The sequence below is a fragment of the Oreochromis niloticus genome, linkage group LG14 (genome assembly GCF_001858045.2).
Source record: "Oreochromis niloticus isolate F11D_XX linkage group LG14, O_niloticus_UMD_NMBU, whole genome shotgun sequence".
Classification (NCBI taxonomy): Eukaryota; Metazoa; Chordata; class Actinopteri; order Cichliformes; family Cichlidae; genus Oreochromis; species Oreochromis niloticus.
Window position 1 is genome coordinate 31,783,997 of NC_031979.2, and position 23,701 is coordinate 31,807,697.

The following is a 23,701-nucleotide window of genomic DNA, read 5'->3' on the forward strand; positions in this document are numbered from 1 at the left end:
AGGTTTGACAACACCGTTCAGTGTGTAAATTTGAAAGGGTTGTTTTTTCTCTCTCCATACATTCAGTATTGTCTCTCTGGCGTGTAAAATACTGCAGTTCAATCATGCTTGGTAATTTTTAGTACAACTGTGTTCTTCTGGTTACAAACCAGGTAGAAGTAGCAGTGTAGTCTTATATGGAGAACAGCAAGGTGGTCCCTGGACTGACCACGTAGCATTCTTAGATTCCCCCCCGACTGACTTGGTTGGACGAACCGATCACAGACACGTCAACCGTAAGGTCTTTCTTAAAGTGATGGAAAAAAAATAGGTAGGCAAATGAAGTTCATCATAACAGCACCGGATACTGACCGGGTTCACAACAAGAACAAAATTAAATATAGTAACATTATTTAGCGTTTATCTTTGCTATGTTGTAAATTAGGATTCGTGATGAATTGCTCGAATACGCATGCGCACTAAGTGGTGTAAGCGATGGCGACATTCCTGCTTTTTATGCGAGGAACAGGGTTGGATGGAAAGTTATCTCGATAAAACTGAGGGTTAGACAGACGTTATCGATACTTTGCATCGTCACAGTCGCTCGCTAGCTACTTCGACCGTTTTGAGGTGCTGTTAACGCGAGCCTGCGTCGTTCATGAGAAGACCGCATACTATCTTGCTAACTGTTAGCTAGGTAGCTTACGCTAGTATGTCACACTTTGCCTTGTCTTGTGTTTGTCTGGGTAGCTAGCAAGTTATCATCAGCTTCAGGTTCTACAGAAAGTTGCTGGTCATCCAAGCTTGCTGACGTTAAACATTTCGGGGAAGAGCTTCATAAGACTCATCACTGTGCATCGGCTTGTTGAGCAAGACTGCTGCTGTGCCAACTGACTGGGTGAGTAACGTTAGCTGCGCTTTTGGCAATAAGTCTTGTTTTGCTACAGCGAACAACATATTGACGCTATCATTTTAAGGAAGTCGAACTAACCTGTAAGGTTATTGTTTGCCAGTACGTTGGCTGCAGTTAGATAACTGTTAGCTATGATATAACGCTAAGCACACACACCTGTAGCCAAAGTAAACAGTCTCGGGTGCGAGGTAGTTAGTTGTTAAAGGAGCTAAAAATTACCAACGAAAAGCCCTATCTCTGAACATATTTATTGCTGATACTGTGACATATAATAGAAGGAGCTCGTGCGTGTAGTTGACAGGCCAGGTAATGTTAAACGAGTGTCAACGACGTCAAATACTTTCAGTCAAAGGATGACCAGCTGTTACCCCGTGTGCAGATGTCTGGTACGAAAATATGTCTAAGTGCTACAGTTAAATTTACGCATTACAGCTGAGCAAAAACTAGAGCGTGACCTGCTATTAAACAACGACAAGAATTATCATTACCACAATTTTGTGTGGCTGATAATTAAACTGAAAAGCTAGTTCAAATCTTCAAGGTGTTTTCCCGTTTTCTCCAAAACTGCAACTGAAAAACAGCTGGTGTGTCCTTGTCAACTGCTCTGTAGCCACAAACAAATGTGAGGCACAATCAGGGCAACAACAGATGTAACATCTGTTATCTGTTGTTATTTCGATACAGATTTCAGCACAACTATAACAGGAGTTACAGCTGTTTTCTAGTCGTAGGTGGTGACTACTGATAGGCTATAGTTCTGAAAGTTTCAGATAACTTTGTTACAGAAAGAGGAGCAAAAAGACAGAAGTATATACATCTGTTCATATGTTACTGCTGTCACTGCATCTGTTTAATAATCACAATCTTAATGTTCCACTTACCACCATCAAATTTGGAAAATGTGTAATGAACTTTCAGATCATCTTTTCCCATATGAGGGGAAAAAAAGAAAGAATTTTTGACTTTAACTGCGTAAGTGGTGGGTGGTCAGAGGAAATATAAAGAATTGCCTGTCATTAGGGATTTCCCTTAGTTGCTTCTCATTTTACTGACCTCCAGGTAGCTGTTGTCACTGTGGTTTTGGCACGTAATTTACAACTAGAATAAAATTACCAGACAACCTACCAGCTGATTGCAGTAAATGGCTTGGAGGCCTCAAGGCCACACAAGTCTGGCATTCATCTAAAGCCTGCTAGTGTTACAAAAATTAACCACATGGCAATCCCTCATGGCTGTATAAATGGTTCTGCAGGCCTAGTTCATTGACCATCACACTGTAAACTGACTTTGTTTGGGCTTAAGGAGGGGAGGGACTAAAGCGAACAGATAAGCCAGATCACAGTGAGGTTTAGGCACGCATGCGCCAGAGAGTAATTAAGTTCAAGGACACGTTACATTTCTTTCATGGTGTTCTGTTGCTTTTCACGGGAATTTTATTAGCCATGTAACAATTGTATACATTTTATTTACAGTTGGTAAGTCCTCAGTGTATAACTTTGGTATTTTACTCCCGTGTCAGTGGAGTGTTGAATAAAAAACATTTTTGTTTAGTTTGTTTGTTCTGTATTGTTTTGTTGTTTTCCCTAGAAATTCTGACATGGTCTAACTTAATTATGCAATTTTTAATTGTTAGAGTTTAGTAATCAATCACTGAATGGTCAGCTTTTAGGTATATTTGTTATGGAAGGGGTTTGTGAGAAGATGTTTGCCAGTGCAGTATACTGGAGGAGACAGATGAGAAGGGAATCTTTGAAAGAACAGATTAATGTTTTTTCTCTATGCCATCATCCAGTTTCTTTTTCCTCTCTCGTAGTCACTGTGTAAACCCTTTACAACCCTGGTCTTATCTGAATGCTGATATCTGTCACATGATAAGTCACGTCCAAAACATTATACCATTGTCCTTTCTTCTCACATTGTGATGCAAATGATTTTAAATTCAATCATAGGCGCATTAGGTTTGTTTTGAATTCGCCTCTTTCATTCTTTTCTTAACTAGTTAAGGTATTTAACGTCTGAGAAAAAATGGCATGTGACACATGTAACCACTTTTTAGTATCACTTTGATTCATTTCTGGTATTGATTCAACTTGGCTTACGTGACGGCCTCAGAATGTACCTGGTACAGTTTTTTATTTTTTTGCTTTGTGTTGACAAACTATGTGTTATATACCGCTTTTGCAAATATTTGCCTGTTATAGCCAATGGTTCAAGGATGACTATGACCAATAGCTGGAAGCAAGTTACAGTAAGATATTTTGACAACTTACTACAAAGTTTTCTTAACCCCTCCTTCTTTATAAAACTGAAGTTGAACCATAGAACTCCATTTGCCCTCAAATGCCAATAATAAGCTTATCCACAGTCCTTGAGAGAAGTCCAGTTGATGGTCTTTAGTGACACAGCATGATGCATATTTTTCATCTAATTTTGAAATATTTTAACTTGCGTGAATTAGGACTCCTGTCTGTTCGTGTCACCCAGCACAGATTTGTTTAAATTTGCTTCGTTACATTACTATTGTATGTATTCATGGTGCACGAGGTCAACACACACACACACACACACACACACACACACACACACACACACACACACTAAAGATATTCCTGATATCTGATTCAAAAGTTATTAAACGAGGAAAAAAACTGACTAGTTGGCTAGTGTGACGTAATTAAATACTCAATAAACAGCCAAAATTGAGCCTATTGAAATGGATGAGGGTCAAATATTGGCTATACAAAAATTGTGTGTGTATTTAAAAGCCATTTGAAACTGTTAAGTCACATTTTCCAGTAATCAAATTGACTTTTAAATGTTGTAACCTGCACCAAATTGTACAAACATCATGGCGGATTATTTGTTTGCTGAATGGCTACCATTAACAGTGCCAACACCAGCAGTCACAGAGGTAACGTCTTAGAATCAGTAAAAATGTCACAGGCATTGTACATTTAATAAAAGAATAATTTCCTTAACCGAGTACAATTTCTGGTACAGACTGTTAAGGACAACGGTGTTTAAACATCACATACATAATTTATAAAGCTATTTTGGTCTTTGCACTTAAAGCACTTTTGTGTTCAGCATGTTGAACGCAGACTAGAGGAGGTGGGAGTCAAACCACCAACCTTGTGTGCGTATATACAGTTTCACTGTGAATCATTGAACACTCTCTAATCAAAAGAAATAAACAATAAAGACTCTTAAAAACTTTTTAACTGCACGGCACTTTTTACTCTGCATTTAGTTGTGGGTTTAGACTTGTTAAAATGCCATCCTCAACTCATGCATCAGAGAAATATCTTTCAGTAAAGTTTATGTTGCTGGAAGTGAGAAACGATGGATGTATCCAGAAATAAATTAAGGTGTGCACCAAATTGCCGCTCACTGTAGTTCATCTCCACTCCTTAGGACTTGTCTGTGTCTTAATTTTAAAAATGCGTGTCAAGTGTTGTGATTTGACCCACTGTTTTGAGTTAGAGCTTGATTTGAAGTCCAGGTTTCCAGGACATTACATGTCCCTAAACCTCTCAGCAAAGCAAACATGAGCTTACTGAAAACACACCGAGCCAGCATTAGCAAATTTATGCACATAGTAGGTCAAGTAATCAAGCTACCACAATAAACTTGACAAAATACTGCAAAATATTGTTTCTCCTTAGCAAACAGGAGGGAACTGTGTGCCTGTAGAGCAGTCAGTTTTTGTCAAAATCCCCAAAAGTCAGAATCAGTGGCGCTCATGAGAGTAGGTAGTCAATTCTGTCATTGCAAGGTAGTGTTGTTGTTTTTGTTTGTTTGTTTTTTTTAAATTATTGTCATCCCGAGTCAACTGTAGATGCTAAACTTGGTTGTGAAAAGTTTTTTACACTGTGGCCAACGTAGTTTAGCCCCTGTGTATAAAAAAACCAAAACAAAAAAACAAAACATGTCACTAGAAACTCCCAAAATGATCAGTGATAATCTTCTCAGAATTCAGTTAGTTTGATCTAATAACAGTCTTTAAAAGGTGACTGATGATTTGATTTGATCTAATTTATGAATGTGGGGACCCAGAAGGATCAGCCCTGGTCCTACATGCTTACTACTATTTCTTCTGAGAAAGTTGCCATGCTTTCTCAGCTCAAAATTGTGAAGCATCATGGTAGCTTATAAAGGTACCATGATTCCTTTAAAGGGCATCCAAAATGCCGGTTTTGATTTCTGTGACGGAGTTGCTTTCATGACTCGTCAAGTGATGCTGTTGACAGTGGCATGCAGTCTGTTGACATCACATCTTCCGATCAATTGCCTGGAAAACTCGGCCAAGTAGGTACTAAAAAAGTACTTGTTACCGGTTACTACCACTTAATGGAAGATTGCAAAAATCCAGTCAAGCTGAGTTGAGCCAGGACGAGTAGGTACTAGTGGAAAAGGACTAATAGTCTGTACAGACAGAGAGGAGAAAAAAGCTGCAGCCTGCAGACATTATAGGTAAATGTATTTCTCAGCACAGGCTGAATGACTCCCAAGACTTAAGATGTTGACGTCATAAACCTTTTTGGTACACTTTGTACATTTCCATTGATCACTCTGTCTTCGTTGCAGCAGTACCTCTTCAGTGGTGTGAATGAGGGAGACATGGCAGACCACACGCCACCTCTGGAGTCTGGCCAGCTTCTCAGCCCTGAACTCCCAATCCTGGCCTCACCACCACCCCCAGCCATGGTCAACGGGGAGGGCCCCCAGCAGGTACACTAATTTTTGTCCAGTATTAGTCAGACTTGCTGACTTAAGTCTGTTGGGCCCAAGTTCATTTCTGACAAAACTGCTTTGGGATTACATTTGAGGAAATTTGTTCTAAATGGTGCTTCTACTTTATCTGTTGGCATTTAGGTGTTCAGGTGTAGAGCTGCTGTGAGTTTGATTTCATTTCAGGGCTAAAGGTGCATAATTGCATGTGCTGTTTCTTTGTGTGTGTTGGGAGTATTAGCTATACTTGACTCAGAGATATTGATGCCATTGATCGCACTACATAAATGAACTCCATCAGCGAAATTGAGAATTTTTCACTGGTGCACTTAAAGCACTTCTACGTAAGTAGTAACACTGTAGGCAGTGACGGTGTATTGTTTGACCAGCATGGCAGAGAAACACTTCTGTGGGATTTTTGCACAATATCTACAGTCTAGCAGCGACTCCTGTGTCATGCAATAATAAATCCAAAAAGTGTTTGAAACCCTACATTTGTAGAGTTATTTACTATGGCTGACTGTTATATTTTATATGAAATTATATTTCGTTTTCTTCTTCTTCTTCTTCTTCTTCTTCTTCTTCTTCTTCTTCTTCTTTTTTTTTTTTTAGTAAGAAAACTGTTATCAGATGAACTTAGATCTACCTCTTGTCAATTGCAATTTGTTTGAAGGCTTGTTTCAGATGCTAAACAAACTATGCCGCTATAGTTCTTACTCAATTCAGTATTGAAACAGCCAAAATAGGTTTTGCTGCGCTCACTTCATTTGCTCATTGAACATATTTCACAGGCAACAGGTGCCACTTCTCTCTCGGTTTTGATAGTTTTGCTATATATGTACAGGAAATGGATTGGACCCCCACACCCGCCTCAATCATCTCTTGTCAGCATCAGGGTGAGATTGAGCGGTCCTGACAAGTCTCTGTGATATCCCTGTCATTTTGATGGTCACCAGTCCAATTTGTTCAAGTTTCCCCAACTTCCTGGGGGATGGCAGGGAATCCACAGTGATATCTTTTTGTCACTTCCTCAGTCTTATGCAGTTTGTCCTGATAAGACTTGCTAATATTAGCACTGCCTTACAAACATGCCTTTCTAGCCATTGCCGTCATTTTCCACAGTGGAAAAACCCTCACCTGAATCAGGCTTTGTTCAAACAGAGATCAAATTTTGCTTGTGGTGCTCAGCTATGGGTCTGTTGTCCTCAGGGAATTCGGTTACATTACCATCATCCACAAAGACCTTACCTGATTGCCTAAACATGTCCTGTGTCAATGTTTAAAGTGTTTAAAAATGTGAGGAAATAAAAACCCACTTTTTCTGCCTGGTCTACATAATTACACCCCCTGCTCCTTGAAAGTCACTGGCATGTTACTTGCATACAAAAAACAAATACCAAAAATATGTAATTCAGCTTTGTTTGGTTTAGTTGTTTAAAAAAAAAAATTCTCACAGAGCCCTGTCAGAAGTATATAACACATTACAGTAAATGAAAATAAAATAAAACATGAATAAAATACAATAATGTAATCTTCATTCTCTGTTCACACACCAGTGGCGACAGAGCTTCCATGCAAGGTGTGGCTTGCCATGGGGACTAACTTGGGGGCATGTTGCAAGGCCAGGGGTTAACCAAATACCATTCACTACTTTATACAAAAACTGTTGTTTTCTATTTTATATGACAATTTCATGTTTGGGCAGCACAATAGTGCAGTGCTTACCACAGCAAGGAACTTCTGGATTTCTACTTCCTGTTCAGCCAGAGCCTTTCTGTGTTGAATTAGCATGTTCTTCCTGTACTGGCAAAGTTTTCGCTTATGTACTCCAGTTTCCTCCACAGTCCTAAGCCATGCATGTTGAGTTGATTGGTGATTCTGAATTGTATGCAAGTAGTTTGTGGTTGTGTACCCTTTGGTAACTCTTATTTGGGTAGGTGGTTAGGAATGTGGATGAAGCTGTTGAAAGATGGCAGCAGAAATGAACATGGCACTTTTTCTTATGGTTTTTTTTTTTTTTTGGTTGTTTTCCCTACCATTTTCATTCTGTTGACAAAATTGGACCTTGTGTGGTAGTTACTGCTGAGTAAGTGCTTTATTAATACTATTTTTTTTAAATTTTAAACACAATAAAAATTAGATTTTGGTTGTGGATGAACATTTTTAACAGCTAAAAAAAAAAGAAAGACAAAAATTAAATATTGAGAACACAGTGCTGAAAAAAATAGGAAATGTTCCACAAGGTAACCTTTTGGATAGCATCCATTATGTATGTGTTTTTCAATGAAAGGGTGACCAAACTGGATATTATGCGGCACATTTTTCAAGGTCAACCTATTCCATCTATATCCATCATTTTTAGCAGTGCTGTATGGGTGCATGTCCTTGAAAATAAAAAGGCTTATTAGATACCTAAGTAAGCAGTTGGGTGTGTCATACTTGCAGTGGGTTTCCTGCTGGTGATATTCTACTGTTCTTTTTTTTCCCTTTGAAGAGCAGATAGTGGTGGTTCACACACATAAAGCACTGTGGAGCCCAGAGCACAGCAACTACATGTAATTTATTTTAACCATGATTAATATCTATTGATTATTTTCAGTCAGTGCATCGATAGTTTCGACTTTTACATCAGTGTCCTCATACAAATTAATTTCTCTGCACACCCACCTTCAGTGTTGATTTTTTTATGACATTATCTGACCCTAATCTTTGCATTTTCATGTTATTTTTATGTTATTTTTGACCATTTGATAAACACAAATGTCAGAAACATTTGAAGTGCTATTTGTAGTCTTGATTCTTATCATTTTTGTGCTGGAGATTTTATTTTACTGTAGTCTAAAATCTCTTTTGTGAGGGACCAAACATGTTTGTAAGTAAGAAAAACCTTCTGGGGTTATTTGTTGTTGTGTTTTTTGTTTGTTTTATTTGTTTGTTTTAGTACATTGTGCAGATGACATGTGGCACAGTTTGTGGCCACCTGAAAATAATGCTGGCATTTTGCACTATTTCATATAGGGGTTATCACCCATCATTGTTTGAGTGATGCTGTAAATCTAATATGTGTAGTGTTGTGTCTGAGGAGGTGCATAAATCTCATGACAGCTGCAGAGTGAGGAGCAGGAACCACTGGAGGGGTCTGGGCCCTGACAGAATGAGGCAGGACTGAGGTGACAGTGAAGAGGATTCACAGCGATGGCTGACCCCTCTATTTCTGACCTTTTAGTTAGAGAAGCTACAAAAACACTTCATTCTTTGTTCTTGTTTTGTTTTTTTTTTGTTTTTTTTGGTTGTTGTTGTTTAGTTTAGTTTTTTTTGTTTTTTTTCTTTTTCTCCTTTTCTCCAGTCTTGGCTTGGTATTAACGCTCTATTGGACCAATTATTCTGACTCACAGAGGAAGCTGTTGTCTGGAGGTCATTACCTGAGATGATTCTATTTAAGAGATGACTTTGGCTACAGTGTGATTCACTGCTTCTTTCCATTTAAGCTCCCTCCCCCTTTTGGGTTTTTTTCTGCTTTTGCCGTTTGGTTTGTAGCTAAATTGGTAACAGATGAATCAGTCTCTTTCTGTCAATGTTTAAGCCTAGCTAATGGCTTATGTACTTAGCTGTTGGCTGTGCTGATGGATATATGTTCTTTTTATGTTCATTACTCTTTTTCATTAGACCTGCCATTTAATGTTTCTGTGCTCTTTGTGCTTATGTTCTTATGTTCTTGTGTTTTGATGGATTTTAGGTCTGTGTCCGTAACCTAACAGATTGTAGGGAATTAGTATCACTCCTTGGTACAGACTTCTTGCTGTGCAGTTTCTGTTAGAAAGCCTGCCAAGGAACCATCCAACCTTTTGGGAAATGTATATAATAGCTGCTTATTTCAAGACAAAGTAGCACATTTGAGAGATGGCTTAGAAAGAACACTGAATGAAGAAATTGTTTTCACTTGTAGTCTGTGCAGATGCAGTCTCGTCAGTTTTCCATTTTTAACATGAGATGAGCTTTAAACATGAAAAGTCGACTTTGGTCAAGTGTAATACTCAGTATTAGATGGTAAATACAAAAACTGAAGCGGGAACATAGCCATGAGTCTGTGGTCTGCTTGTGGCTGTGTGTCATGCGTGGGCTACTGTTACTGTGGGATAGTGAGACCTCACTCCCAATTCAGCTGTCTCTAGTGTCGGCCTTGTATGCTATTGCCAGACACAGGAGACAGGGCCTTGGATATGTGCCTCTCATAAGTTGCCAGAGGGCTTGAGATGTTGTGACAAAAATGCAACCCACTCTGCTTGTCTCCTGGTCAGCCACTGAATCATCCGTGAAGATGGAGGTGAGCCCACTATTTGTCAACTATTGTGAGGGGGCGAACAGTGCGTGACTCAGCAGTGTTTAGGACACTTTCCTCTAAGCCAGTAAGATGAACCACCATCACTGCTGCACCAGTATTCAGAAGAGACACAAGTACTAGTTAAGCATTGGCACAGTATTTCTGAGCTGAGAAAAAATATCCATTTATCATTGCAGATGATTTTCCTATTTGCCGTCTGTGTATTTTGAAACCAGATACCAGAACAAGGGCTGGATCAGTTTGTGAAAACGTACAGTCACCAGCTAACATCCTGTAATTGACAAGTCGTTAGCCAAAGGTAAAATGGTAATAAGTAAAAAAAAAACAAAAAAACACGACACCATTGTTTCAACATCACAACCACTAAGCCCCTGTTTTGTTGTGTTGTAATCTTATTTAGCCACTGCTTACCAAATGCCTTCCCTGTAAAATTTTTAAAAACTGCACCCCATTGTCAAATGTGTAGGCTATAAAAAAAAAAAGAAAGAAAAGAAAATATTACTGTGACTTCATAACCCTGGATTAAGTAAAGCTTTGGCCGTGTTTTAAGAGACTACAAAGCTTTTGCAATAAACTGGCTGACAGACCTGTGGCATCATTCATCTTCCCTCTGCTACTGCTGTGAAGAGACTCACTGCTTGACAGTTACTGCTGGTTGGAAGCTGACTCTTGGTTTTCACTTCACTGTCTACAAGCATTCACCTGGGCGTCCTTTTTAAGATGCACAGGAAATCAGGCTTTGCCTTTCTGTAACTAGCATTTATTTAGGTGCATTTTTAATAATTTGGTGTTAAGTTATATGGAGCTCATTATGTTAACGTACCTGCTGTGGTTTAAGAGGGCACAAGATGACTGCTGGCAGAGAGTTTGCAGACGTCTGCAAGTTTTTGTTCTGCTTGCTTAACAGGTTTTTGATTAATTGCTTTCCTCTAGTTCTCAATTTTCTTGTACTTATGGCAAATGGGCATTGTTGGTGAGCTTCATTCTTTCCACTGTGGCCTCTGCTTTGAAGTATCTGCTGTGTGTGAAGAGCTTTGGCGCACCCTCATGCAGATATGCAATGACACTTGACACACATTGCAGTGGTTACTGAAATAATTACAACATTTTATCAAACATGCTTTCAAACGCAAAAGCAAATTGCATGTTGACGACTACAGTTGATAAAGGTGTGGAAAGAAAAAAAAAAAAAGAAGCTTTTTTGTTATTATGCACTAAAATGCCATAAGTGGTTTTTGTAGCAGAGATTCTGCCCCCTTGTTGACGACACTGAATTTGGCCGTGATGTCACAGGAGTAGGTGAAGCCAATCTTAGTCAGTGGCCCCATTCAGAAATATGAAGACAAATCCCCTGGGTGACGTAATATGATACATTGTGCTCTTTTAGGTATCTTGAGACAGTATTTTTTTTTTAAAAACAAAACAAAACAAAAAAACAACACAACAACAAAATGCATAAATATGTAGAAGGGTTTCTAAGGTAAATTTAAACTTTTAACTTTGGTTATTTGTTTTTTTTCTTAAAAAAGGAGGAGAAAAATTCACTTTCTAGCTTGGTATAAGTTGTATTTTCTTTTGAATCGCAGCAAACAAATGTCATAGCAAACACTGCTTGGCAGGATGGTTGGAAGGAGGGAAATCTAGAAGAAAACATGGGCAGTGGAAAAGAATAACACGTGAATTTTAATGTGGCCAAAACTGTGAAACTACCTCGGCTTTCGACTGACCAAATAGTGACCAAGCTAGAAAAATCTCAGCCAGGAAACAGACTTTGAGTCCAAGGACTGTTTTGATAGTGGAACAAAGTGCCTTTACTTTAATGAGAGATTGCTTTGGAAGCAGTACACTCAGCACAGCACTTCACAAGTGTGGGCTATGTGGTAAAGTAGCCAGATGGAAAGTGCTCCTGAGTATAAAAAACCAAAACAAGCCAAAAGTAACAGGGCTGTGCATTACTTGCCTAGCACTAGTTTCGCTGTCATGCATGGTGGTAGAAGCATGGCAGTTATTTTCTTAAATATAGGTAATAAGAAAAGATGAGAGCCAGATATTGACATACTGTTGACTATCATTATGCTGTTGACATCCTTTTTTATTTGTAGCGATGCACTAATTGCCCAGCCATTGTTGGAATTGGTTGAAAATTGACTCCAAACTTACACTAACTGTCCTGTATGCAGCCCGATGCACACCTTTCCAGAAATGTAACTACATCTCAGAGTGACGTAGTAAAGGATTTCCAGCCCCTGTAAACATGGCAACTTGATTTCAGCAGATATATTTCTTCAGTGAAACAAAATGTAACAACAAAATGTGCTATACTGTAACTGTGTTGAGCTATTATTGCTTTGCACTAGCTTCAGTTAAAATGACTGTTTAAAATTTATTAGCTCCATCAGTAACAGCTGACCCAGTAGTATTTGGAGGTGGAATAAAAGAGTGATGCAAAGATGTAAAACGTGGGATATACTGTAATTTATTTTCAGTTGAATATTATTTGTAGGGATGTCACGATACCAGAAATTTAGTACATCGTATGAATAGAATTACATGGTTTCAGTACCATAGAAAATGATCTTTGCACACAATTACACTCCTTTATTTAAAAAGTCATTTTAAATCGTTGAGACTATGGCAGTCAGTAATTTAAAATGTTATCATTATATTGTGTTGACCAGACAAACTTTACCATAGCTGGAGAGTAGCCTAATGTTACAGTTACATAGTGAGAATAGCTAAATTTTCAAGTCAGGCTGTCAAAATAAAAAAGAGGAAGAGAGAAAATCCAAATCAGCCTAAGAAACAAACTGTACTGCAATTTATTTGGGATTTTTGCAAAACGGTGATCCCAACAGTGCACCCATTTGAATAGAATACATCATTATTTTGCTCTGATAGTACCAGCAGTACTATCAGTTGATTAGGTCTAAATTGCCTTTGTCTGCATATAAAAGTCAGTGGTGAATTACTTGAATTTTTTGTTTTTATTGTTGTCTGCACACCAGCATTTCAGTTCAGTTAGCTAATGGCTCAATTCTTATTATTGGCCAATGATTAACTTTTTAAATATGTAGATTTTGCAACATAAAACTCTTGAATTCACGAATTTCAAACCCCAATTATCCCCTCCACTGAATTGTGAAGTATTTGTATGTAGTTTGAAAACAACAATATATAAAAAAAAGAAAAAAGAAAAAAAGGTTGTCTGGTTTTTGTGCACTGTAATATAAATATATACTTATGGCTTTTTTTTAATTGAAGTACAGATTAATATAGGTCAAAAGCATTTAAAAGCTATTACTGTATATCATTGTATATACTGACTTAATGCAAAGCTCAAACACCCCGTCAGTCAGTAGTGTTTGGTCAGTATTGATGTGTGTTTAGAAATACGATGAGGCATAAAGTAGAAAAATGAAAACTAATTAACTTTGTAAACAAGATGCCAGTGGAAGCTGTTGTGTAAATGAGATGTATGAATCTATATGACTGACTGTGTGCTTTGGTAATGCTTTGTAGTTGCTCTAATACATATAATAGATTATCCTCTCTAAATTAATGGCACAGAGAAGAAGACGGTTATTTACAACAGCATGAAAACCTCTTTAAATGATTTTATTTTTCAGTTGTTTTTTGTTTTTTTTCCCCCTATCCACTTATGTAACGTTTCCAGGGGATCCTGGAGGGTGGAGAATCATTAAATTGCTTTGAATCATCATTGCACACGCAAGTGTGTGCCATCAGCTGCAGGGAGACTGCGTTAGTTCCTGGCTAGTTCCGACACTGGCAGGATTTTTCCCTGTGTCATTTGGCTCCTGCTTCCTGTCCACCCAGCTGCTATCTCGCATCAACACACAGTAAACAATTAAGAGGAACAAATAGTGAGAAACCTGAACTCTGAGTCACCAACGGCAGAAAAACGTCAGAGCTAACAGCCACAAACGCACAGAACGGCCCCATTCTCCTGGGTAATAAAACACAGCAGTGGCCACCTGTGTGACAGCGTGTGCGTACTGATCCTCAATCTCTTTGCATACGGCTCATACTTGGATGCAGATCTTTATAGCAGTGAGAACAAGAGATACTGCTTAACCTTTGGACACACTGGTTGTATAAATTTGTGGCAGCTTAACTGAATTGTGTTGTTCCCTGTTGTGAATGTAACTGGGAAACCATTGCACATTACAGTGCTTAGTCATCTGTGTGAAAAGTAACCTTTGCAGCATCCTACCACTTCTTCAGAGTCTGTCTACTTAAAAATAAAGTCATCATGCTATTGGTCTTACTGCATCTGGACATTTAATAATACATACAGCCAGCTTGGGTTGGAGATGGGCACAGAGGTTTTTGGAGCCAAGCAGTGACGTTGTGGATCTTTCCGCTTTGTTTTTTTAAAATAACTTTCTCCTTAATCTTTGTTGTTCTGCCATTGTCTGTGGTAGCACCTAGGCTGTGCTCAAATTATTCATTAATTCACTTGCACACTCATTCAACCACTATATAGTGTTGGCTGTATTGTAGGTTCACTAGGATAGAATTGGAGACAGTTGTTTATACGTTTCAGACACTACATGTATGTACTGCTGCTGAGATTTTAGACCATGCGCACCTCAAACTTGCTAATTTTGGGGGGGATAAATATAAGCTCTAAAACATTGTGAATCTGTGCCTCATTTATAGCATAAAAAAAGTAAAGTATGATGGAAACTGCAGCTGTAACTGCGCTATTATATAATAATAATAATACACACATTAATTATGAATGAAAATTACCATTTCAAGTTACCCCTTGCAAATATTTCATAAGCAATCTACTTAAGTATATATCACAAATGTATGTACAGTTTAGACTGAGCATTTTAAAGTCTTGAATATGGCTCTCCTGTTTAAATGTGGCAGAGGAGGGGATGAGCCACTACATGGCTGAAGCTATTCTCAATGGGTGGGTAATATTTACAGTAGGGCTGCATGATTTTGCATAAAATGAGAATCACGATTTTTTTGCTTAGAATTGAGATCACGATTTTCTTTTCCAGTATAAATATTTATTGCACTTATTAACTGCACATCAACTTCGTAACAGTTGAGACTGAACATAAAAACAATAAATGAACATAAAAACAATACATGTCTCACATTTTGTCGTTGCCGCAAAATGTTGTACTGCTTGTAATTCCGTTTCCACCGTTGCTCGACACTGCGTGTATAGAGCAGGTAGTGCAACATTTGAAAAAATAGTTGCGGGATGGCACTGTGTAGCGTTTGTCTAGGGTGTTGATCATTTTCCTAAATTTTTTCCGTTTTGCACAGTGTTGATGGGAGCCATATCTTTTGCCAGGTGATAAGTGATAGCCTCCGTAATTTCTTTGTGCCTGCGGGAGTTCGACGGGTATGGGGAAGCGCTGTATAAGGTTCCCGTTATTGATGTGGTTGACCGGGACGGATTTTCTCCTGTCACTTTCTTGGCCTTTACAGCTTCGTCATCTCTCACGTGCTCTCTGTTGTTTTTTCCCTGCCAGCTGGCTTCGGTATTACGTGGTATAAGGCTCCGCCCTTGTCATTTGTTGAGCAGGAAGAGTGAGCGCTTGTTTTCATGCAGATTATGTCCCGGATCAAAATGCGGTACAATCGTCATCTTTTTTTTTTTTTTTTTTTTTTTTAAATCGTTGTCATTTGGAAATGAGATCGCACATAAGTATGAATTGAGATCGCGATTTTCTAACGATTAATTGTGCAGCCCTAATTTACAGTTGTATTTTTGAATGGCAATACAGAATTTCTGAATTCCCTGCTTATTTACTGAGTAGTACATTATATGGTCAGGCAGATATAGCCCTGCAAAAGCTTCCAAATTTGGTACGCTGATTGGGGCTAAATCGGGATCTTACAGACTTGGACACCCGTAAATGATCAGAAAATAAGGTATTGTATTGTTATTGCTCTGATTTGGGCATCTTCACAGCATCCTTGTACCATATTTTATTTTCATTCAAGATCCCATTTTGAAAAAGCGTCATTGGACCTCTGGTTAACTGCTGAACTGCTTGACCCTGTCATTGCTGTTTGCAGCTATATTTGACAGTAGGATTTTAAGTTAAGCTTTACATCTGAGCTTCCTGGGGATATAAGAGCTATGTTTGTGCATGACACATGGCGCTATCAAAAGAGGAACTTGTCTTATCTGAAAGTGATTTATCTTTTACGGTATCGTCCCCCCCCCCCCCCCCCCCCATTCTGCAAAGTCAGTTTATGCATTAAAAATGTTAGATGTAGTTATTCTCAAAGAAGTAGTAGTAGTAGTAGTAGTAGTAGTAGTAGTTTTTTTTTTTTTCTGCTCCTTGTATATGTGGCAGGTTCTAAGGTCTCAAAACAAATGCACCAGATCCATTTGCTTGTTTCACTAATGGCAAGATGATGTTTTCAGTTTTGTTTTATTTTGTTTTAAATTCAGAGGATGATGAAGGATAAATAATTACAGATGAATAAGTAGATTTTGCCTTTTTGCACTGTACTCACTCTCCACTTAGTAAGCAGTTGTCCATAATTATTTTGTGGGGACACACAATGTCTACAAATTGCATGGTTGAATGACTGCAATATTTTAGATTAAAAAATTTTTTTTAAAAAAGGCAAGTGAAATCAAGCTGAAGGTTCACTATTCATATTTCACTTTGTGCTCGAGTCCATAACTGCCTGCAGGAAATGGAAAAAGGATAAAGAAAAAAAATCCATAATTCAAAGAGTGTCAGCATAATGATTATATCCATTTCTTATTAACGTGTGTGCACTGCATAAACTAAAGTTTACTTTGTGTTTCTCTGAAGGTTGTTTTTTTTTTTTGTTTTTTTTTTTTTGTTACTTGATTTTGATTTTTTTACAGTCAGGTTGTGTGATTTTTGTTTTGTGGAAGAGTTTGTTGTACTCTTTCTCCAGCAGTGTCAGTGACGCAGAATATCTGGTAACTTGACATACGCTGATCAAATGATCAGCACTGTCGCTTTAAGGAACGATCCATTTGGAATAAATGAGGACAGATGTTAGTAAAGCAGTGAGTACTTACAAGCTGTGTGCGTTGTGTCATTGTACAAATAATCTCTCGGTTTTGTTTCATTTTTGCTGCTTTCTGGTCTTTAAAGACAGCACAAATGGCACGAGGCTGGAATTGTCACAAATGCAGGAGCTCTGCAGTTGAACTCCTACCACCTCATCTCCGCTCAAATTGATCGGAGTATTAAGAGGATGTACGGCATGTTGCTCTGTGAATGGGAGAGAGAGACAGGGAGAGTATGAGGGGGAGGGAGAGAAGGGAGGGCGAGGGAAAGGGACTGTAGCGTAGTCGTATATGTCAGCCTCAGAAGCTGCGTGGGTCGCTCAGCTCCCTCACGCCATTGTTGTTGTTATGAAAAAGAGAGAACAAAGGACTCCCCATGCTGTGGACCCCTTATACCTTTGCCGGCTCAGCTGTGCCATGATCACACCCTGATGGAATGCTCTTGAAATTAACCATATTAAGGAGCACAGCAGGCGTTAACTGAGCTGGCACGCAGTCAGTCACAGAGTCAAGAAGGAAACTGGAGAGGGAACTGAGGCATCATCTAAAGTCCTCCTTATTTTTGCTCCTGATTTCTTGGGCTCATCTGCCTCCTTTTCCGGAGAGTGGCCACTGCTGATAACGTTTCAATCCCTTCTGTGAAGGTTTGGCGTGGACATCGCTGTGGCTTATTTGTTGAAGGGGTTGCTGTGGATACTGACGGTAGGGAGGCTGCACTGGAGCCAGAGGCGAAAGTGAACAAGCCGCCTGCTGCAGAGAGAGCCGCTGTTTGAGCAGATGCGGCTGAACCACGCTAAGCAAGCATGAGATTTATGAACTACTTTGTGTAAATGCTACGTCCAGTGCAAGAGACCGATCTCCATATCACTGCACTCCTCGCATCTTGTCAATATCTTCCTGGACTTTATGCAGGAGTTCATGGAAGTGGAGGGTGTTAAAAGAAAACATCCTAGCCAGATGTGTTAGCATCGCAGGTCATGTGATTTCTCATGAGGGTTGGGTGAAATGGTGGAGGGTCTGGTAGACCCTGGAGCATCTTTTCCTTTCTGTGACTGCGTGAACAGAGACGCTTGAATGAGAAAAAGCAATGCGGGCAACAGTAAGTAGCAGTCAAATCTTTTGCAAGCAAAATTTCCTTTGTTTGATTTTTATTGGCTGGCAGTGAATGTCACAGTATTGATTACAACAGTAATTTCCAGTGTAAAATTAAATGGGGGAGGGGGGGAGAAAGGCAATATCCTACAAAGCATGTTTGCTTCAAATCAAAGAGAGTGTAAAACAAACATACACATGCAGCCGTCTCTGAAGTGGCGAGACTTTGATTCACTTAGACCTCCCTTGCCCCTCCCACCACCTCCATCATCTACGCTTGCTGCTGACGCTGCTTGTGTGGGTTTGTATGGACATATGAGGCTCTGTGTGGCAGGCAAAGGACTCTTTCCTCTCCCTGCTGAGCACATGAATGGGAGCAGTGTCAGAGATGGAGGTGCTGATGATTTCAGTGCTTGAAGAGAACCATAGTCAAAGCCCTTTGCTAGAGGAGTGTAGATTCTATGACAGCGACTTCCACAAGAGTGAGGTAACTAGCGCCCACACATAGTGCCAGGCAACAAAAGCCTAGTTGCGCATGTTTCGGACTTTAAGAAGACAAGTTAACGGAATAATCAGTTTGTGATCTTGATGTCTTCATTTTCTAACCTAAGCTAACCTGTTATTTAATTGAAAGGAGAAAAATAATGATTGTTATGAACTTACAATAACACTTTGGATGCAGCTCTTAAAAGAAAAGTTGTATTGCCAGAGACCTGGAAGGTGATTGGAAATGTCTTTACAGATCAAAATGTGCTTTTTAGTTTGTGCTTTCTGCTTTTTTTTTCTGGTCTTTTGTAAATGACATAAGCAGTGTGACTCATTGTAGGCTACGTAGCTGTGTCTTTTCTTAATCGACCAATTTGTCTTTCCTGTACATTAGATTTAGATGTGGAGAGAAACTGTTTTCCAGTAAATTATATTTTTTTATTGACATATTGATTTTTGTATTTTTTTATGCTTTTCTTTTTCTTTTTTTTTACCATTATGTTTGACTTTCCTGAATTATACCTTCTTTATGCCGGTTTAATTAGTTTAAGTTTTTCATTAAGCATGGCACTTTTGCTGAAATGAGAGTTTGAAACTCATATTTTTCTGTTTATCATCTTGTTTGCTTTCTCACAGGTAATCCTGGTGCAAGTAAACCCAGGTGAGGCCTTTACTATTCGACGAGAGGATGGTCAGTTTCAGTGTATCACAGGTAAGAAGAAGCATTGATCTTTTTAGTCTAAATTTTTATCCGTGTTGTCTAATAAGGCATAACGCTCAGTCTTAACATTTTTTTTTTAACTCACTGGATGTTTTTGACCCATCTTTATTCATTAATGGATAGAGACAATAAAACCTTGTTATTTTCTCAGTTCTCTCAGTTTTTTGCCTTTACATACAATGGCATCCGTTAATCTAATTTTGGAATACAATCTTTTCCCCTGCATTTTAAAAAGAGATAATTAGGCGTGGTGTTTGACTATGTATTTTCTGCATAGATAACACGGCAACAGTATTAGATCAAGGTTTAATTCAAGTTTCATCATCACCTTATACATATGAATACATATAAAATGTTAGAGCTTCAAACTCATTCCTTTGCAGCAGAAATCATCAACAGCTAATGAAAAATAAGGCACCTGCATGACTGATGCTCAACTGAAGAGCCTTTTCTGGCATTTGGTAGAGGAGGCGTGGCAGTCAGATAATCATATTAATCTTCACTCTACAGCACATTTACAAAGAGAAAATGAAAGTTGAAATGTCTGCATAAACTTAGCCTTGGAAAACTAGAGACCTAGAGGGGAGTAGGACAAAGGGAGATTAAGTTGAGCCTAAAGTCAAAGTTGGGCTGGTAAATCTGATCATTCTACTTGTATGTTCGTCATTTAAGTCATGGTGGTTGGTAGTGGTACACTTAACTGCTTCATATCTTAAAGCATGCGTAATGGTTTCCACCGTTACGTATGTAAATGGGGTGGGAAAATGACTGTAGGAGTGGTTGTATTGAATTACAGGGTTGCAGTAGTGTTAATAAAGTGCTTGAGGAGTGCGTTTTTTCTCAGGATATGGTAATCTGATTAACACAGATTCTGTTCTTGTCAGTTATTTCCTTTATGTGGAGTCATTCAGCTTGGGTTTTTTTCCCCTTCATTTGCCTTGAAAGAAGAGGGTGTTGGTGAGGATGCAGTGACGTATTTTTACTGAAAAGATATCAGAATGGCAGTCATGTGTCATAGCTCTCAGCTTGCTCAGTGACATAATTGCACTTACAGTTTCAGTTACAACAGAGACTAGTTCGAAGAATGGCATATGACAAGATGTTTTTAAGACAAATATTGTTAAACGTGCTGAAAAGGACAGATTCCTATTCTGTAGTATGATGTACATGTGGGCATGTGAGCATTATTAAAGTGTGTTTTGTTTGCTATAATCATTCCATCTGTCTTTAAACATCTCTTTCTACCATACCAAGTGAAGGGGGACAGAACCACCAGTTTTTCCTTCCTTTTCAAAAAGTCTCCTAAACTTTATTTCTGGAGTTAATAAGAGGCTTCAGCAGTCTGAGACTGGAAGATACCCATTTGATTCAACAAAGGTACTGTGGTTTAAGTATGAAATTCTTTATTTTCTTCTTCTGGACACTGTTTTCCTTGTCAATTTGGCAGCAAAATGGTAACATGAAGAGTTAGATGCCTACTGAAAACTACAGTTAGTTTGGAAGGTATTCATTTGACTTGTCAAACTCAGACTGCTGAACACTCCTATTACGTTCGCTGAACTATAGAAGAGAGCTTTTCTTTGATCAAAGCCTTCAGACTTTGTCCCTCATCACTTGAATTACACATAAGGAAGAGATCTGTGACCATTGTAAACAGGAGCAGTGATTAAAGCAAGCAAAACCGGTTTTGTGCACTCATACGATCACATGTACTGTTTTTAGAAGACTTAAAAATGAGTGAGCCTATTGTTTAACAAGCACAACAAACTAACAAAAAAGATGTTAACAAAATGTGCATTATTTATACGAATCCAGCGTGAGAAATGCTTGATTACGCTCAGTTAATATGTAATTTTGTTCTCTTTATATTCTTCTCCCTCATCTCATTAAAAATCCATTGTCCTGATGAATGGTGCATCTGTAATCTATATATCATAATGTAAAAGAAAAATATGGCGTGATTACAGTGTTTAGTAGAGGACTTGGGGCAAAAGATGTTTGAGTAAGATGTGTTACTCATTCTTATTTATCCTGATGGCAGTCATTTCCTTTTCCACAATTGTTGGTGATTGCGCTGGCTTTGTGACAGCAACAATGAAGTCTAGCCCTAACGTGTTGCTGACAGTGTGAAGGAGGGGTAAAAAAAGTGCCAGCGTAGTTGTAGGAGGGAACGTTGTGGTACCATAATTATAAATGATAAATTGTAGTTGCCTGGAGAAAACATTGATCTGAAAATGATTTGCTTTGTTTATGGCTTGGTACACGGGACATCCTGCCCTGTATTGACATTTCCTCGAGCTCATAGCCACTCTTGTTTTCTCTCTCTCTCAAATTGTGAATTTGATATGATAAGGAAAAAGATGTTAACATGGTGTGATTAATTTCTGATGCCCCTTTGTGACCCCATTAAAGGCATTCAGCATTCTAGGATACATTTAATGATTTCCGTATAGACTGCCGTTTACTGTCTCACTGTGTCTGGGTCTTTTGTCTATACCACGTGGCATATAGAAATAACTATGAGATGACATGCCCCAGGGATCTATAGTTAAATGACAAAGGAGTTATAGAAAGTGATACTGCCCAGCCAGGAAGCCATAATACAGTGTGCTCACAGCAGGGGCTCTTCTCCCTACTCCTCTCTTCTGAGTTCTCACACCAGTCCCCCATTATGAGCTGAGTAAACCTTCCTAATAGGGAGCAAGCATGCATAGTTTTTCCATCAGAGGAGAAACAAGGAGCTGAGAGGTGCCACATAGATCAGTGTGACTGCTACTAACTGGCCTGTCACAGGGTGCACTCATCTCTCTGTGACGTGAATAGAGGGATGACTCACCGCTTGCAGTGCAAGGAGGGAGGAAGAAGAGAGTGTGTGTGTGTGTGTGTGTGTGCGCGTGTGTCTGTTTGTGCTTGCAGGCATGCATGCATGCATGTATGTGCTGGTTGATTGGGTTGTTTTTTGTTTTGTTTTTTCCCCCTCCCTTGTTTGTTCAGAACAACCCATACAACACAACAATATCTCTGTTCACTTAAGTGTTTAATGTGCATGTGTATGCTTCCATCTTTAACCCTGGTGTGTATGATGGTATCACAAAGCCAAAATGATCTGGCTTACGCACTTTTTTTTTTTTTTGCTTTATACGACATCATTTTGTGTATTCATATATTCACATATTTTTAGCAGCTTAATGTGCACAATTTCTGTGTGTTAGGGCATGGCAGGCAGGTCAGTAGGAACACAGAGTCTTGTTAAATGTCGTTTATAGACGGCATTTGCCTTTTTGCTAAGTTGGAGGCTGGACCTGAGATGAGAGAATCTAATTGGAGTGGCCATTTACTGTGCTTGTGTCGGATAACTTTCTTGCCACAATGAGAGTGGACATGCCCTCACAGTTTCAGCCCAGCACTCCCTAATTTGGCTTTCTCTTTACCTACTTCTAGATGCCAAATCTAGATGCCAAATCTAGAAGTAGATGAAGAAAGCTGCATCACTGGATGCAGTCGCTACAGATCACTGGAATCTGTAGCCACCTGATAAGCTTGGTGACAGATGAGGCAAGTCAGCTTCAGGACCACTAAGTTGGTTAGATCCACTTCTTTATGTGACATAGCCTTGCGGTGAATCACCATCACTTTGGATGATTCAGTCGGTGGTTTATGGCATAAAGCTCTGTCTAGTTCTACAGGGCTTATTGAACCTGATAGTGATTTGCCATTTTTCACAAAAAATCAGTCATTTTGGTATTGTGACAGGAAGCTAAAAATAGTGTGCACAGACCTTCATGTTACTATGTGCAGACACGCACCTTACTCAGTTTGATTATTCAGTCCTTCTGCTTACGTGTCCCTTAGCTCTGCTGAGGCTGTCTCACAGCTATGAAACACTTCATTTCATTTCTGATGATCTGCAGGTGTCTTTAGTATGTCTTTATCCCTATTGAAGAAAGTTAATCTATCATATGCTGTGCCTTAAACTGTCTACACTGTCTATTATGGTGTAGTCCGTTTTGAGACTGTTTTGATGACAATTTACTTTCAAGAAGTTCTACAAAAAATATTTCCTTTGATTTGAGTTTTTGAGATTGAGTTGATTTGATCCACTTCACTTGCAGTATCATCAACTTGAATTTTTTGAGCTTGTTAGTGCATGCTAACCTTCAGAAAAACTCAGTTTCAGATAGGCTACCCTAGTAAACTGTATGTATGTAACCCATCACATTTTGTCCCCCCAACAGCAGGAAAAAAAAAACATTCAAGGAGAATTTCAAATATGGATTACACTCTTTCTGTCCCCACTCAATTTCCCACCACCTCTTTAGGTGTAATTTATACTTCAGTGAAAATCTATATGGAGTCTATGATGTAATCTACACTAGTGTCTGATGC

At 38.9% G+C, this 23,701-nt stretch overlaps 1 protein-coding gene across 4 annotated transcripts in view; it reads left to right on the top strand.

Moving 5' to 3' along the window:
- The first annotated feature begins 373 nt into the window (after window positions 1-373).
- The window catches only part of fndc3a (fibronectin type III domain containing 3A), a 45,679-nt gene continuing 22,351 nt past the window's right edge, over window positions 374-23,701 (top strand). Inside the window, exons 1-3 of one of the 4 annotated variants that reach the window (XM_013274383.3) lie at window positions 374-877; window positions 5,480-5,623; window positions 19,231-19,306. In XM_013274383.3, the coding sequence (XP_013129837.1) occupies window positions 5,513-5,623; window positions 19,231-19,306 (187 nt within the window). In that variant the 5' untranslated portion in view covers window positions 374-877; window positions 5,480-5,512. Of the gene's footprint in view, window positions 878-5,479; window positions 5,624-17,365; window positions 18,116-18,481; window positions 18,596-19,230; window positions 19,307-23,701 lie in introns of those variants that run through there. The other 3 variants (XM_013274384.3, XM_025898061.1, XM_025898060.1) reach the window with 3 other exon arrangements.